At 46.2% G+C, this 16,020-nt stretch overlaps 1 protein-coding gene across 2 annotated transcripts in view; it reads right to left on the reverse strand.

Moving 5' to 3' along the window:
• The window catches only part of LOC142463906 (uncharacterized), a 114,490-nt gene that overhangs the window by 40,008 nt on the left and 58,462 nt on the right, over positions 1-16,020 (reverse strand). For both annotated transcript variants that reach the window (XM_075566753.1, XM_075566754.1), the window contains one exon: positions 12,884-12,957. In XM_075566753.1, the coding sequence (XP_075422868.1) occupies positions 12,884-12,949 (66 nt within the window). In that variant the 5' untranslated portion in view covers positions 12,950-12,957. The remainder of the gene's footprint in view (positions 1-12,883; positions 12,958-16,020) is intronic.

The following is a 16,020-nucleotide window of genomic DNA, read 5'->3' on the forward strand; positions in this document are numbered from 1 at the left end:
TTTGTATTCCACAAAAAAGGTCGCATATCTATGAAGCCGCGTCCAAAACACCCAGTGAAGATGCATGCGTGGGGTGCCATCTCTAGGAGTGGACCAGGATGCATTGTCATCTTTGAAGGTAAAATAAGTCACACGCTTTTGCCTTATGCACTGTACTGTACTAGTGTGCAGTTTTTTGAGCACTTTTCTTTTCTTGTTATAGGAATCATGAATAAAGCTTTTTTCCAAGAGCAAATTGTGCCTGAGATTGTGGAATACATCACACGTGAGTTCAAGATGGTCACCGTTTCTACCAGGACAACGATCCGAAGCACACTGCGTCAACAGCGCATATTCTTGAGCGCGGTATCAATTGGGTGAAGACGCCAGCGGAGTAAGTGCGGTAACCGTGTCTCATTTTTTCCCACTGTTTTAACTATGTACTGTATCTCTTTAACTAATTGTCCTTTTTTTCCCCCTCCAATGACAGATCGCCAGACATCAATCCTATCGAAATGGTCTGGCATCAGCTGAAAGACCATATCAGAAAAGTCGTGAAACCCTCCAAAAAGGATGAGTTGGCGCAAGGCATAATGAGTTTTTGGAACGATGTACTCACCGTGGAACGATGCAATAAATATATTGACCATATTGCGACTGTGTTGCCCATTGTGATCACGCGTAATGGGCAAGCATCAGGAAGGTAGTATGGTATAGTACTGTACTGTAGTACTGTAAGTACAATATGATACAGGTAAGTATGGCACAGATGTTTTCTTTCCTGGGAGAGCAGCCCTAGCCACCTGGTTACAAAGTATTTAACAGTAGTTACAGTATACAGTAGTTCCAGTATAGACTAGTTTGACAGTACTATCTGCATACTGTAGTCCAATATGGAGTAGCTATACAGTACACAATGCCATAATACAGTATGCACATAACTGCACTAATTTTTTCTTTTCTTGTCTTTTCAGAAAAAAAGGATGGACAGGGGGAGAGGGGGGGTATCATGTTAAAGTTTGTGAACTGTGTGTACAGTTAAGTGTATCTAAACTGCAGTCATGATTTACACAAAACCTCCCCTCTCTCAATGAACTACACAGAATGAGGAAGAAGATAGACGGAAAATTTGTGTTACTGTTTTTATTATTATCAATTGTGCATTATTCATGATTATCCACCGGCCCTCAATTTTCATCCCCCCTCTCAATGATTATTTGTATTTTTCTTTCCTGATAAAATAAAATACATATTTAATTACATTAAGATTTTATTTCTTTGAACTTTAAATTCACTGTGAATGTGTGTGTGTGTGTGTGGGGGGATTCTTCAAGAAGACGTACAGTTTTAATAATTGGTTACCTTTTTAATAATTTGTTACATAATCAGATTAACATAAGGGAAAGCCAACAATAGGAAATTTAACGAATGGTGTGAGAGAGGTTGAAAAGCACAATGACAAGCTTTAGAAACGGAATGGTTCTGTAGAGGTGTTGATAAGAGGTTGTAATCCTTGAGCGAGCCCTGTGTCTGCGGGGGGGAGGGGGCTAAAGCTGAATGAAGGATTAGCTGTATTGTAGTTCAAAGACATGACATATTTTCAACAGGCAGGTCATCATAATAATTTGATCCATACACCCCCAAATACATAAAAACCACACAAATCAACCATGTGCAGTCAAACGCAAAGTGTCGCAGTCAAAAGCTACAGGACAGATTGAATATCGTAATATCAAGATGGTTTAGGCAGGCTTGTGGATAAAATAAAAAATTACAAGAAAAAAATAAATATTTTTTTTTTGGTCACTCACTCTTGAACTTCGCAAGCAAGCAGTGGTGAAGTTATAGACGCATGCGCAGTAATCATCAGCTAGCAAGCACGAATGTGATTGAAACCAGAAAGACACACATTCAAAGGAATGGTGTGGGAGAGGTGTACTGTACTGTAGATAAGATAAGAAGTTGAAATACTGCAGTGCAGTAATTAGCCTGTGTGTGTGCGGGGGCGAGCGAGGGGAGAGCGCTGTATATGCCGAAATGTGATACTGTTACAGTACACGCCTATGCGTTTCAAAAATGTTCAAATGAGACATACAGCACTGCACATGCATGTATAAATATGCAAATTTACAATTACTGCGCGTGCACACGCAGACTGTGTACTGACGTAGGTTGAACTGCTAAAGTATGAGACTTTGAAGACAACAGCTCGCGAACGCCCCCCTGAGTTTTTAGACGGTATTGCAGTATTGCAGATAGCGCTAATAAAATGCTAATATTACTAGCGCTAAAATACCGGAACATATTTCGGAAAAAAAATAAATACTGCATCTGCCCGCGGTTATCAGAGTTGCGCCGATACGGCGGCATTAGGAAAAAGGCGGCCGCATTTGTATATGCAAAAATACACAGCATAGGCGTAACATTGTAGCGTTATGTTATCTTCCAATAATGTGACATTGTGTCAGTCTTAGCCTTATCCAAAAAGCTAAATAGAAGTTTATCAGCATTTGAGAAAGAATAGAGGAGAGCGAAATAACACATGGGAATAATGAGAAGTTGGTTAAATCATATTTGACTGGTGTTACACCCATCTAGACCCTGTAAAAGCCCAACATTAACCTTAATGCAATGTGATGTTGGGGTAACTCCTCATTTGCCTGTCATTGGCCGGTATAGTTAACACAATGCTCTGTACGGGACAAAACAAGACTTAACATTATGTTATGGTCCTTTGAAGATACACTATTAGTCTTCACGTGACATTAAGTCAAGTTAACCTGGCGTTAAGCTGTGTGGATCAGGGGGCCTGGTTAAAACATAAAGAACATAGGGCACCATCAAGAAAGCAATGTGTTAATTAAAAACAAGTATCACTTGAAAGGTGCAGGGCCGAAGTGACACAGAGTGATTTATGAATTCCTTTTTTTTACCCAAATCTAAGACCTACACGTATTTTAAATCATGATTCTTATTGTATTTGTATGAATTGAGGATGGTAAAACACTTTAATATTTTCTATTCATGTGGCTAGGCTATATCTCCATTTCTTAAAGGAGCAGAACATGTGTTTTTTTTAATAGGTGGGAAGCTGTCAGGATCGCCGCCAGGCTCCGCCCCCAGCACGCGTCATGCGGCTGTACCTCTCACATTCACAGACCGCTATCGGTGCGCACGCAACTGCGCAATGCTTCATCCGCGGAGGCGCGCTCCCGCAGTATCGCCACAGCACCCACTCTGCGTCGCACTCCTCGTACGCACTCACGCCGCACGCCAACGAACACTAGCAGCATCAGCTGTGTTACAACAGTAGTCAATCCTGCACTACCCTATCGGCTCGTGGCTTATGTGTGAGGTCATCATCTGCTAGTTCCTGATTGGTGCTTTCCCCTTTAAATACCTTCCTGTTTTACTTTCACTTTGCTGAACATAAACATTGGTGTGCTGTGCTTGCTGCTTCTTGGATCTTGTCTGTTCCTGTGCCTTGCCTGACTCGTGTTGTGACCCCTGCTTGTACCTGGACCTGTCTCTTCTCTACCCCTGGACTTCGGCTTGTTATTGGACCCCCGCTCTCTCCTCTTCTTGATCACGGCTTGGGATAACGACAATTCTTCTCTCTCCTCTCCTCGATCACGGCTTGGGATACGACGATTCTTCTCTCTCCAACCCCGGATCACGGCAAGTACCACGGCTTCCCCGAACTCTCCTGCCCCGACCCAGCTCCACGACTCCGACTACGCATTCCGGACCTGGCTCCGTGGTTGTAGGGCGGCGGTTATATACATCCCCACCTCAGCCCCGCGGTCTAGTCCTGTTTGTGGTGAGCGCAGCGTGACACTATGTCCAGCCACACAAACTCGGACCCCGCTTAGGTGGGGTTAGGCCGGTTCCAGTCTGTAAACCGGTCCCAGTCTGTAAACCGGTCCCAGTCTGAAAACCGGTCCCAGTCTGAAAACCGGTCCCAGTCTGAAAACCGGTCCCAGTCTGAAAACCGGTCCCAGTCTGAAAACCGGTCCCAGTCTCTAAACCGGTCCCAGTCTGAAAACCGGTCCCAGTCTGTAAATCAGCCCCTGTCTGAAGATCAGTATATATTTGAGAGACTACCTCCGCCTGAAAACCAGTCCCTGTTTTTTGGCCTAACACCGTCTGGAAAAAAGAGCTCCGTAAAGAACTCCTGATTAAGGCCCAGCGCCTTAGGGAATTAAAACAGACTATGATCTCCTATGTTCCTGCCCCTGGCTCCCCTGTGACCTGGGAAAACGTAAATCCTGTGAAACTGGCGCAGAATCAAGATACCTTTCATAAATTATCCCTGTCTTTGGACCAGTACATATGAGAGCAGGATCCTATCCTCGTCTGCGACGCTGCTTTGGGTCTGCTTCACTGCGCTACCAGTCCTGTTGCTAAACGCCTGGATTTACCTCCTTCTCCTGGTAATTACCAGGCTGACTTTGTTCCTCTTAAAGCACCAACGCTAGATGAACCTAGGCAACTAGAAGGGACCAGGCTTTCGTGTGGTGAGAGGCAGCGCAGACGACGCGCAGGTCTATGCCTATACTGCGGGAACAATGGGCACCTACTGGTTACCTGCCCGCTGAGACCGGGAAAACTCCACAACCCAGTAAAAGTCGGGAGGATCACGCCGGGCACCGCATCCTCACCACCCTTGCAATCTTCCAATAGAATCAACCTCCCCATCACCATTTCCAGAGAGACCTTCCGAGTCACGACACAGGGCTTTCTGGACTCCGGGTCGGGGGGAAACTTTATTGACCAAGAATTCGCGGAGAGACACCGAATACCCTTGGTACTTAAGGATCGTCCCGTGGCTCTCGAAGCGATAGATGGCCGTCCGCTGCAACCCGTGTTCATCTCCCTTCAGACTGCACCCATCCAGATTTTGACCGGGGAGTCTCACTCCGAGACTATACAATTGGATGCCATTCATGCCCGCTCGGCAGACGTCATACTGGGGCTTCCGTGGCTGCGGACACACAACCCCCTAATCGACTGGACGGAGTCTTTGCCTATCCGCTGGAGCCCTCAATGTCGGAAGTATTGCTTACCCCCTTCAAAGACTTTGGCGGGAGTGTCTGTACCTGATCCAGACAGAGTACAACTTCCAGTAGAATACGAGGACTTCCGGGATGTGTTCAACAAACAGCAAGCAGAGGAACTTCCACCGCATTGCCCGTATGACTGCCCTTGTTGCCCGGTGCCATTCCACCTAGAGGTTGCTTCTATCCACTGTCTCTGCCTGAGACTATAGCTACGAAAGACTACATTCAGGAGAATCTTCAGAGGGGTTTTATTCGAAAATCTTCCTCACCTGCTGGCGCAGGCTTCTTTTTTGTAAAAAAGAAGGATGGCTCGCTCAGCCCTTGTATTGACTATCGCGGCCTCAACAAGATTACCATAAAGAATCGTTATCCTCTCCCGTTAATCTCCGAACTCTTCGATAGGCTACAAGGCGCCAACATCTTTACCAAGTTGGATCTACGAGGGGCCTACAACTTGGTAAGGATTCGTCAGGGAGATGAGTGGAAGACGGCCTTCAATACTCGTGATGGGCACTACGAGTACCTAGTGATGCCGTTTGGTCTCTGCAATGCACCAGCTGTATTTCAAGACTTCGTTAATGAAATCTTCAGGGACCTGTTAGACCAACATGTAATCGTGTACCTGGATGACATTTTGATCTACTCCAAAGACACTCAGGAACATCCAGTACATGTTAAACAAGTTCTTCAAAGGCTACGGGAGAATAAGCTCTTTGCCAAACTGGAGAAATGCCACTTTCATCAACTTCCTTCCTCGGTTACATTATTTCGGACACCGGACTCGCCATGGATCCCGACAAGGTCAAAGCAGTTACGGACTGGCCGTGTCCATTATCTCTTAAAGCCGTGCAAAGATTTCTTGGGTTCGCAAATTACTATCGGCGGTTTATTCAAAACTTCTCCTCTGTAGTGGCACCCATTACGGCTTTAACCCAAAAAGGGGCGGATCCAACACACTGGTCTCCCAAGCCTCCAGAGCGTTTGAAAAATTAAAGAAAGCTTTTTCTTCTGCTCCCATTTGGTACACTCAGATCCAGGGTTACCTTTTACGCTGGAAGTGGACGCCTCTGACGTAGGAGTTGGGGCAATACTGTCTCAGAGGAAAAACCCACAGGCCCGCCTGCATCCTTGTACGTTTTTTTCCAAAAAAAATTCTTCTGCGGAGAGAAACTATAGATGTAGGAAACCGCGAACTCCTCGCAATAAAGATGGCCTTAGAAGAATGGCGACACCTTCTCGAGGGTACTGAGACACCAGTCACTATCCTGACTGACCACAAGAATTTACTCTACATTGAAGGTGCGCGTCGCTTGGGGTCACAACAGGCACGGTGGTCCCTATTTTTCACCCGTTTTAACTTTTTTATATCGTATATTCCTGGTTCCAAAAACGTAAAAGCCGATGCACTATCCAGACAATTCCTGGTCGAGGACAGAGCAGAGGATCATCAACAGACTATACTTCCTCCCGCATGTATTTTGTCTGCCAACACCTTTGACGCCTTACCACACATTACCAGGGCTCAACGTAACATCCCTGTAGGCCTCAAGGTTCCAGAAGGACGTCTGTTCACTCCGACGAACTTCCACAGGAAAGTGATGGAATGGGGTCATGCTTCCAGGACCACTGGTCATCCTGGCACCAGGAGAACAATCGACTTGTTGGAGCGCACCTTCTGGTGGCCAGGCATGCGCAAAGACATTGAAAGATTTGTGGCTTCATGTCCCATATGCGCTCAGAATAAGACGCCTCGCAATAGCCGGCAGGCCTTCTTCAACCACTACCAATTCCAGATCGTCCATGGACACATCTCTCCATGGATTTTATCGTGGAGTTACCCAGCTCTAAAGGGATGAGCACCATACTGGTGGTTGTGGATCGCTTATCTAAACAGGCGCATTTCACCCAGTCAAAGGTTTGCCCAGCGCGCCTAAACTCTCAGAAGTCTTCGTCAAGGAGATTTTCAGACTCCATGGTACTCTACAAGTCATAGTGTCGGATCGAGGCTCGCAATTTATCTCCAGATTCTGGAGAGCCTTCTGCTAACGTCTGGGCATTTCACTTCATTTCTCCTCTGGGTACCATCCACAAACGAATGGACAAACGGAAAGGACTAATCAGTCCTTAGAACAGTTCATTCGCTGTTTTGTCTCGGATTCACAGGACAATTGGTCTGATCACCTCCCATGGGCAGAATTTTCTCATAATAACCTTAGAAATGAGTCCACTCAACAGTCCCCCTTTTTCACGAATTATGGATTTCATCCCTCGGCCTTTCCTTCCACAGTCTCCAGTTCGGGAGTTCCCGCCGCCGAGGACAGAATCCACTGCCTCCAGGACTCTTGGGAGAAGATTCAGGGGAACTTGAAACAAGCCATCAGTATGCAGAAGAAACAAGCCGATCGTCACCGGCGGGAGGTTCCATCTTTTACTCCTGGACAAAAAGTCTGGCTTTCAACGAAGAATATTCGTCTCAAGGAATCTTCACCCAAATTGGAACCCAGATTCATTGGCCCATTCGTCATTACGGAGAGGATAAATCCTGTCACATACCGGCTTAAATTGCCGGCAACCATGAAGATTCCTTCCGCTTTTCACATTTCTCTTTTGAAACCCTTTATCCAGGATCCCCAATCATCCATTCGAGACTTGCCACCTCAGCCTGTTCTTGTGGAGGGTCAACAGGAGTTTGAGGTGCAGACAATCCTCGACTCCAGAGTATCAAGGGGGAAACTGCAATACCTTGTGCATTGGTGGGGTTTTGGTCCAGAGGAACGTGAATGGATCCCTCGGGAACAGGTACACGCTTCCAGATTGGTCAGGCCTTTTCATCACAGATACCCTTTGAAACCTGCCCTGGGTCGTCCGGAGGTCTCCCCTGAAGGGGGGGGGGGTACTGTTAGGATCGCCGCCAGGCTCCGCCCCCAGCACGCGTCACGCGGCTGTACCTCTGACATTCACAGACCGCTATCGGTGTGCACGCAGCTGCGCAATGCTTCATCCGCGGAGGCGCGCTCCCGCAGTATCGCCACAGCACCCACTCTGCGTCGCACTCCTCGTACGCGCGCACGCCAACGAACACTAGCAACATCAGCTGTGTTACACCAGTATCCAATCCTGCACTACCCTATCGGCTCATGGCTTATGTGTGAGGTCATCATCTGCTAGTTCCTGATTGGCGCTTTCCCCTTTAAATACCTTCCTGTTTTACTTTCACTTTGCTGAACATAAACACTGTTGTGCTGTGCTTGCTGCTTCTTGGATCTTGTCTGTTCCTGTGCCTTGCCTGACTCGTGTTGTGACCCCTGCTTGTACCTGGACCTGTCTCTTCTCTACCCCTGGACTTCAGCTTGTTATTGGATCCCCACTCTCTCCTCTCCTTGATCACGGCTTCGGATACGACGATTCTTCTCTCTCCAACCCCGGATCACGGCAAGTACCACGGCTTCCCCGAACTCTCCTGCCCCGACCCAGCTCCATGACTCCGACAACGCATTCCGGACCTGGCTCCGTGGTTGTAGGGCGGCGGTTATGTACATCCCCACCTCAGCCCCGCGGTCTAGTCCGGTTTGTGGTGAGCGCAGCGTGACATAAGCATGGGAACTCCGGAGCTGAACCCCACAAGTGATGACATCACGGCTTCCTATTGGCCCGCGTGACATTTAGGCTGCCATTATGATCCCCACACACAGCCCAGCTGGAGATGCTACTGGCACCCCCTACGGAGGTATTTATCTCGGAGACCCCATGCTTCACACCTCTTTAAAAAAGGAAAGCAGGATTACCGCTTTAAGGTCCAGTCCTACATAACGTGTCAAATAAAATTGTCAACGTATCAGTGTAATTGGCTCTTTAGAAAGATTCAATAACTTTTAAAGTAACTGTCTTATTTACTTGTATCCTGCGACAAATAAATATGTATCGCTTCTTGTCGGGAACCCCGAACTAAAGCATTTCAGATTCTTATCTTTACCTGGCGGACGAATGAAGGTGCCATAATCACTTTAATGTGTTGTTGAAACCTATTCCAGCTTCACATTGCAAAGCCATTACAACCAACCTCACACTGATGAGAACCAAAAGGTTGAAACAGCGGTCTGTGGGTAGGGTTATTGGCTATGCACTTCTTTAACCCAGGCTGTGCTGAAAAGATTTGTAATGCGGCAGGCATAAGTTTATAGGGGTCCATGTTAATATGGATAAGTAAAGAGTGGCACCCTGTGACTATTGAACATCAATAGATATGTTTAAAAAAAAGGTTGGACATCTTTTTAGAAAGGAAAGGTATACAGGGATATACCTAATAAGTAAACATGGGAAGAATGTTGATCCAGGGAGTAATCGGATTGCCAATTCTTGGAGTCGGGAAGGAATTTATTTTTCCTCTTATGAGATATCATTGGATGATATGACACTGGTTTTTTTTGTTTGCCTTCCTCTGGATCAATAAGTAAGTATAGATATAGGATAAAGTATCTGCTGTCTAAATTTAGCACAGGTTGAACTTGATGGACGTACGTCTTTTTTCAACCTGCTATGTAACTGTGAGTACTCATTTGCATGTCATTACCCAGGATCATTGGCTGCAGTGGAAGCATTGTATTCCAAGAGATAATGGGGAAAGAGTGGGTTGCAGACCTGTCTGAGACGTGAATGTGATCACAAGTCGTATTTTTAGTTGCTGTAGACTGTACGGTTGATGGCTTTTGTCACTTTTTTACCCACCATAACTTATAGAATGTGTGGCTGATAATCAATTTGCAAACAGAGCAAAATGGGATAGAAGTGACAATATAATAAGAATACTTTTTTTTAATAGCGTTCAATCTACGTTTGGTGCATGGGGCTAAGGAGCTTACACCTGGGATTTAGATCAGGCTCCTCTGCTTCAAAGTCAGTGCCTTTACTAACTGAGACACTCTTTCCGCCCTTATACAGTATATGTTGGTTGTTCACTTAAAACTACCATTTTAGTCAATCAGCTCCTAGCGGCTGTTTTCCCTGCAGCTGGCGTTTGCCACGGTCGGTGTCCCAGTGCAATCCCCGACCACAGGGGAAAGTTTAAATCAGCCACTAGACTAGCTGTTCCCAGGCAGAACAGTCACAGGACCCAGGAGTACCACGACCATACCGGAAGTCTCGCTGCCGCATTGACTTCTGGGGTGTGACTTTCTTAGACTCATCAGTGACTACCTGTTTTAAGCATCATCAACCACTGATGAGCCGGGGAAAAGTGTGACCCATAAGCCAATGCGGCAGCACAACTTTTGCCCGCAGCTCTTAAAAAGGCACCTGAGCACTGAGGGCCGGATGAATCGGGCCTCGTCCAATCATACGCTACCCTATTTACACCAGTACTTTAACTCTTTGGATGTCCCATGACAAAGCTACCACATCATAGAGTCTGGCACTACAGAGGCCCCATGACATAGTAGCTATATCCTATGCTCGTTTTCTAGGGGAGAACGCGTTCTGTGCTCCTGTGAAGACCTGGCCGGCTGAGAAACGGAAGAGGACTTCTCTTCCATTCAGTCATCAGTGACGCTGCTGTCACGTGATTTCTCCAAAGGAGCGGTTACATGATCGCAAAGTGCTGGAGGGGCAGTTGCACCCTGCTGCCGCGGCCCAACAGGCACTCAAAGTGTTAATACACTTATGGGGATATTCAATAACCTCTGATACAAGTTATAAAACCTCAGTCCTGTTAACTGCCATTTACATCATTGGCAGTAAACGCAATAACCCGTATGAAAGTATAGTGAATCTCCCCCTTAACTGAATGGACCATAAGGTGTCTATTATGGCCCTATCTCCCATGCAACACAGTGATGACGTCTTCTGTATGGTCATGATCAAGCCCATATGATATCTGGTGCATTGTAATTCTACTCAGCAGTGGTATTGCAATTTCACTTTTGTTTTGCTGTGGAAATACGTGCAATTACATATGTGCTAATTTTTCGCTAGCGTTGGCGTAGCGTGAAAATCTGGCCTTGTTTTTTTTTCTTCCAAAATTCTCACAAAAATGTTAACGTTTGTGTAACAGGGGAGTTATCCCTGTTCAGGAAATGTGCCTCTAATCCAGCAGTGTGGTGGTTAACTGCTGGTAGTCAATTAACCAACACCACCTGGCTGATAAGGTTTTTTTTAGAAAAGCCTGCCCTTGAAACAGGAAGGGAGATTGTTCCTGAGTATCACAAGTAGTGGGACTGACCATAGGAACAGATGTCTTGAAGCCTGCCAGAAGAAAAACTGCACGCTGCTTGCAAGACACAGGGGAAAGCACTTCTGAACCTGAATGCTGGTATAGCCTGAGGAAAAAGGCAGCAACCCAGGAACAGAGAAGAATTTCCCTCCAACTACAAGAAAACAGATAATACTTTCCTTTATAAGACTTTGTATCCGCACATATCAAAATATATGTTTGGGGCTGGGAGACATGCTAATCTAAAGGGAGTTGTGGACTGCATAGGTTTCACTAGACATACTCCCAAGTGAATAGAAGCTTTGTTTGACCCCTTGTTTGGATGATTTTCTTATGTTAAGGAAACAGGCGCAATAAAAGCCTTATTTAATTTCACCTTAACAAGTCTCCCTTGCATACCTCTGCGCACGTCCTCCTACAGTTTGCAATTAATTTGCCAAGCATTAAACGTCATTGTGCATTTCAACTTAGTTTATTTTTTGCCAATTTTGTTTAAATGTGCATTTGGGAGATAACATTAACAGATGCACCTACAGTAGACAGCTCTGGAATAGCCTACAATTTGAACTGAGAACCGGAAGTTATATCAGCCTGGTACCGGGCGAACATGAGGACCGTAAACTTTTGAGCAGCCGACACCAGGGAGCAGTGGGAAAGGAGAATATCCCTGAAGGGTCTACTGGAGGAACCTGCTACAGATCTGCTGTGCAAAGCTGCGGAAAAGCACTAGAAGAGGCATCAAGACTCACTGTCACTAGCAAGACAGAATCCGTTGAGGATGATAACACAGTTGAGACCGCTCCTGGCATATGTGGCCCTGACAGAATCTCGCTGTCCACTATGAGAAAGCCAGAGAATCCTCATACTGACCCATTTCCTCTAAAACAAAGCTCCTTCCTAAGAGTGAGGTGGAAGGCGGTGGAATATTTACCTCCTCCAAACTCAACTCACCTGTTTCCCTGACACTGGGCTAACGCCAGCAGATGCAATGGTGCTTGCTACTGTACATCTGTCCTTGTTTTCTTTTTACTGTGCTGCTATATATATCCTGGTTTGCATGATATAAGATAGACTGGGTGAATCCTACAGCAACAGTATGGAAGGATCAACGAGAATAGGATTATGTGATGCAGCAGACATCTTACAAGTATTGATCTGATCACCAAAGCTACGGTGTGTGTTCTATTAATGTTCTTTTATGTTGGGAAACACGGTATTAAAAATATATCCATGACTGCTAAAAAATGCCCGTAACCACTTGAAAATGTTTAAAAAATTTTTTTTTTTAACAAGAATGGGGAGCAGGGCGTCCCCGGAGTAGAAACGCACTATTATCAGCTGTAGGGACCACCTCCTGCTCAAGATATTTGCAGCTGAAGATACAGCATCCCTGTCCCTGCAGAAAACCACATCACCCGTATGGCTTCCTATTAGCCTGCGTGATGCGGGCATTTAAATACCAGGATGTGTAGGTGCGCTACCTTCAGCAGTAAGTATCTCGGGAACAACCAGGTGGGCTCCGGAGCTGAAATTAACACGATTCAGCTCCTGGATCTCCGTTTCCCTTTCTGGTGTAAAAAAAAAAAAAAAAGAGAACAAATGCTATGGGAACTGCCTCTTTAAAAATAGCCACACTCACCTTCTCATATTTGCAGATGATGTCAGCTCTTTCCTCAGCAATTATAGTTTCAATATCTTTCTTCATGTCAGAGTCTGGGAGAGAAAGAACATTATGGATTGGAGAAACTGTTGTTAAAACTGAATGTGTTACCAGGAAATAATACATTCAGTGTTACCTCTCGTTTTCAAGTATGTCCTGGGCACACACTTACAGTATAATGACAATACATCGTTACACGTTCTATTCACAGACAGTTAGGGACAATACATGTTATGGGCATATTTAACAGACACGATTAAAATGTAAGACAGCTGACGTCTCGAAAGAACTTGATCTGGAGACATTGCATGACACTAGAAACGCAGCTATACTGAGAGAACAGAAGCTATAGTATCAGGGGTCGCAATGGAACATTTGGTCGCAACTGTTTTGCCATGAACAAATGGCCGCCGGCACTTCGTTGCGAGTCACCCCAGCGCTTCGTCGCAACTCACCACACTGCCCGAGCCGATGCGCTGTTGAAATCCCTGCCAACGGCTGCTTCTAAGGTAAGTTTTATTACGGTTTAGGGTAGCAAGTTAATTTAAAGGGTTTTAGCGGTTGGGGTAAGGGGTTAATTTAAGGGGTTGTAGGGTAAGGGTTTAGGATAGGGGTTTTTAGGGTAAGGGCTTTGGATAGGGGTTTTTAGGGTAAGGGCTTAGACCGTCAGGGGCGTGGTGTTTATAAAAGACAGTATGTCCTGTTAACACAGGTAATCTATTTGGGTTAACAATGCAGCAACCAAGGTGTAACTCATTTAAAAATACCGATTTTTCTCTGTCACCTGTGAGGTTATTGGGTATTGATAAAGCGCTTCGGCGTGTAACGCATTGGTGGGGCGACACCATCGTTTTTTTCATATGACCAATAAATAATTTATATTTTTATGGAATATGCACTTTCTTCATTTTTTCCAATCATTGGTTGAGTCGTGCTCCGTTATTCTTTCCATTTTTGTCTTCATTCCTACAACGGAAGCACACCAAGAACCTCTGGATCCAGGGAAAATCGTTTGGATGCTGCGCTACACAAGTGAGTCCATTTTGATAGCTATATCCCATTCAGTGGATGGATTGATGTATGAATTGAGTGACTTTATATGCTACCGTTTTTGGACTGTCCATATGAATTACCTTCACACTCAGATTGGGAGTTCACCAAACAAGTATGCTACACTATGTACCTGTCCATAGTTGTACTATTTCCTTCCAAGGTTTGCTACACGGGAACACTGTTCTTAAATACATCTAGCTGTGTTTGTCTACTGGTCTTTAGCACCACGCAAGTTTCTACTTGTTCTTAAAAATATTTGCACCTGGATTGAAAACTGGTTGAAGGTTAGACAACATAGAGTTGTCGTAAATGGAACTTCTTCAGGTTGCGCTAAAGTTGTGAGTGGAGTATCTTAGGAATCGGTACTGGGACCCCTGTTTATAACTGGTTTATTAATTACATTGAGGTTGGCATAGAGAGCAAACTCACCATCTTTGCTGATGACACTAAATTGTATAAAGTAGTAGAATCAGAGCAAAATGTAATTTGGGTAGACTTGAAATTTTGGCAGCTAAAATGGCAGATGAGGTTTAATACAGATAAATGTAGGGTTATGCATTTGGGAAGCAAGAATAAACAGGCGACTTACAAATGGGGATAAATAAGGAAAATCCTTGATGGAGAAGGATTTAGGGGTGCTTGTAGACAGCAGGCTTAGCAATTGTACCCAAATTCATGCAGTAGCTGCAAAGGCAAACAAGATCTTATCTTGCCTCAAATCAGGGAATGGATGGAAGGGAAGTAAACATAATTATGCCTCTCTATAAAGCATTAGTAAGCCCACACCTTGAATATGGAGTACAAGGAGTGAATATGGAGTACCACTCCTTAGAAAAGACATTATGAAACTAGAAAAAGTGCAGAGAAGAGCCACAAAATGAATAAAGGGAATGGATAATCTGATTTATGAGGAGAGGCTAGCTAAATTAGATTTGTTTACATTAGAAAACAGGCGTCTAAGAGGGGATATGATAACTATATACAAATATATTCGGGGACAATACAAGGAGCTTTCAAATCAACTATTCATCCCAAGGGAAGTACAAAAGACTCAGGGACATCCCCTTAAGGTTGGAGGAAAGGAGATTTCACCAGCAACAAAGGAAAGGGTTCTTTACAGTAAGGGCAGTTACAATGTGGGATTCATAACCCATGGAGACTGTGATGGCAGATACAATAGATAGAAACAATATCTATCCACCTTTAAGACCCACCTTATGGCTGCATCCATAGACGGTGCAGCCGCGCGGAGGCGCGCGGAGGCTGAGGGAAAGTGGGTGATTTCCCTGGCCTTAGTACGCGTGCCCTCCGGGGGCGTGTCTATGGGCGGGCCAGTGCCGTCACTGAGCTCGTTCGCCCTCATTGGGCGAACCACTCACGTGACCGCCCTATCGCGCGAGAAATCAGTTGACTGATTTCATGTGCATCGTGTGCCCCCTCCCGCGCGCACGCTGTATAGACGCGATCACTGCCTTTAGGCAGTCTGGTCGCTCAGCGTGCGGACGCGTCCGCGCAGTCTGCCCCTGTATGGACGCAGCCTAAGACCCGGGCCATAGAGCACTCAGGCGGGCTGAGCCGCGCTGAACAGATGCAGAACGCCCCTGCATCTGCTATCAGCGCGGCTATAGTTTCTCCCTGCTCATGCGCGCTGATGCGCGCTGAGGAGGAGAAACTCTTCCCCGAGCGCCAAACTGAAATTTGGTGCTCGGGGAAGCGGAGGAGCGGTCACGTGACCGCTCCCATCCAATGGGGCTGCAGCCGGCTCCCTACAGAGCCGCCATTGTCTGCACCGCGACCAGAGGGTGATGCCCCGATCGCTGTCTCCCTTCTGTCTCCCTTCTGTCTCGGTCCCTCTCCCCCTTCTGCTCCGGTCCCTGCCCCCCTTCTGCTCCGGTCCCTGCCCCCTTCTGCTCCGGTCCCTGCCCCCCTCCTGCTCCGGTCCCTGCCCCCCTTCTGCTCCGGTCCCTGCCCCCCTTCTGCTCCGGTCCCTGCCCCCCTCCTGCTCCGGTCCCTACCCCCTCCTGCTCCGGTCCCTGCCCCCCTTCTGCTCCGGTCCCTGTCTC

The sequence above is a fragment of the Ascaphus truei genome, chromosome 12 (genome assembly GCF_040206685.1).
Source record: "Ascaphus truei isolate aAscTru1 chromosome 12, aAscTru1.hap1, whole genome shotgun sequence".
NCBI classification, from domain to species: Eukaryota; Metazoa; Chordata; class Amphibia; order Anura; family Ascaphidae; genus Ascaphus; species Ascaphus truei.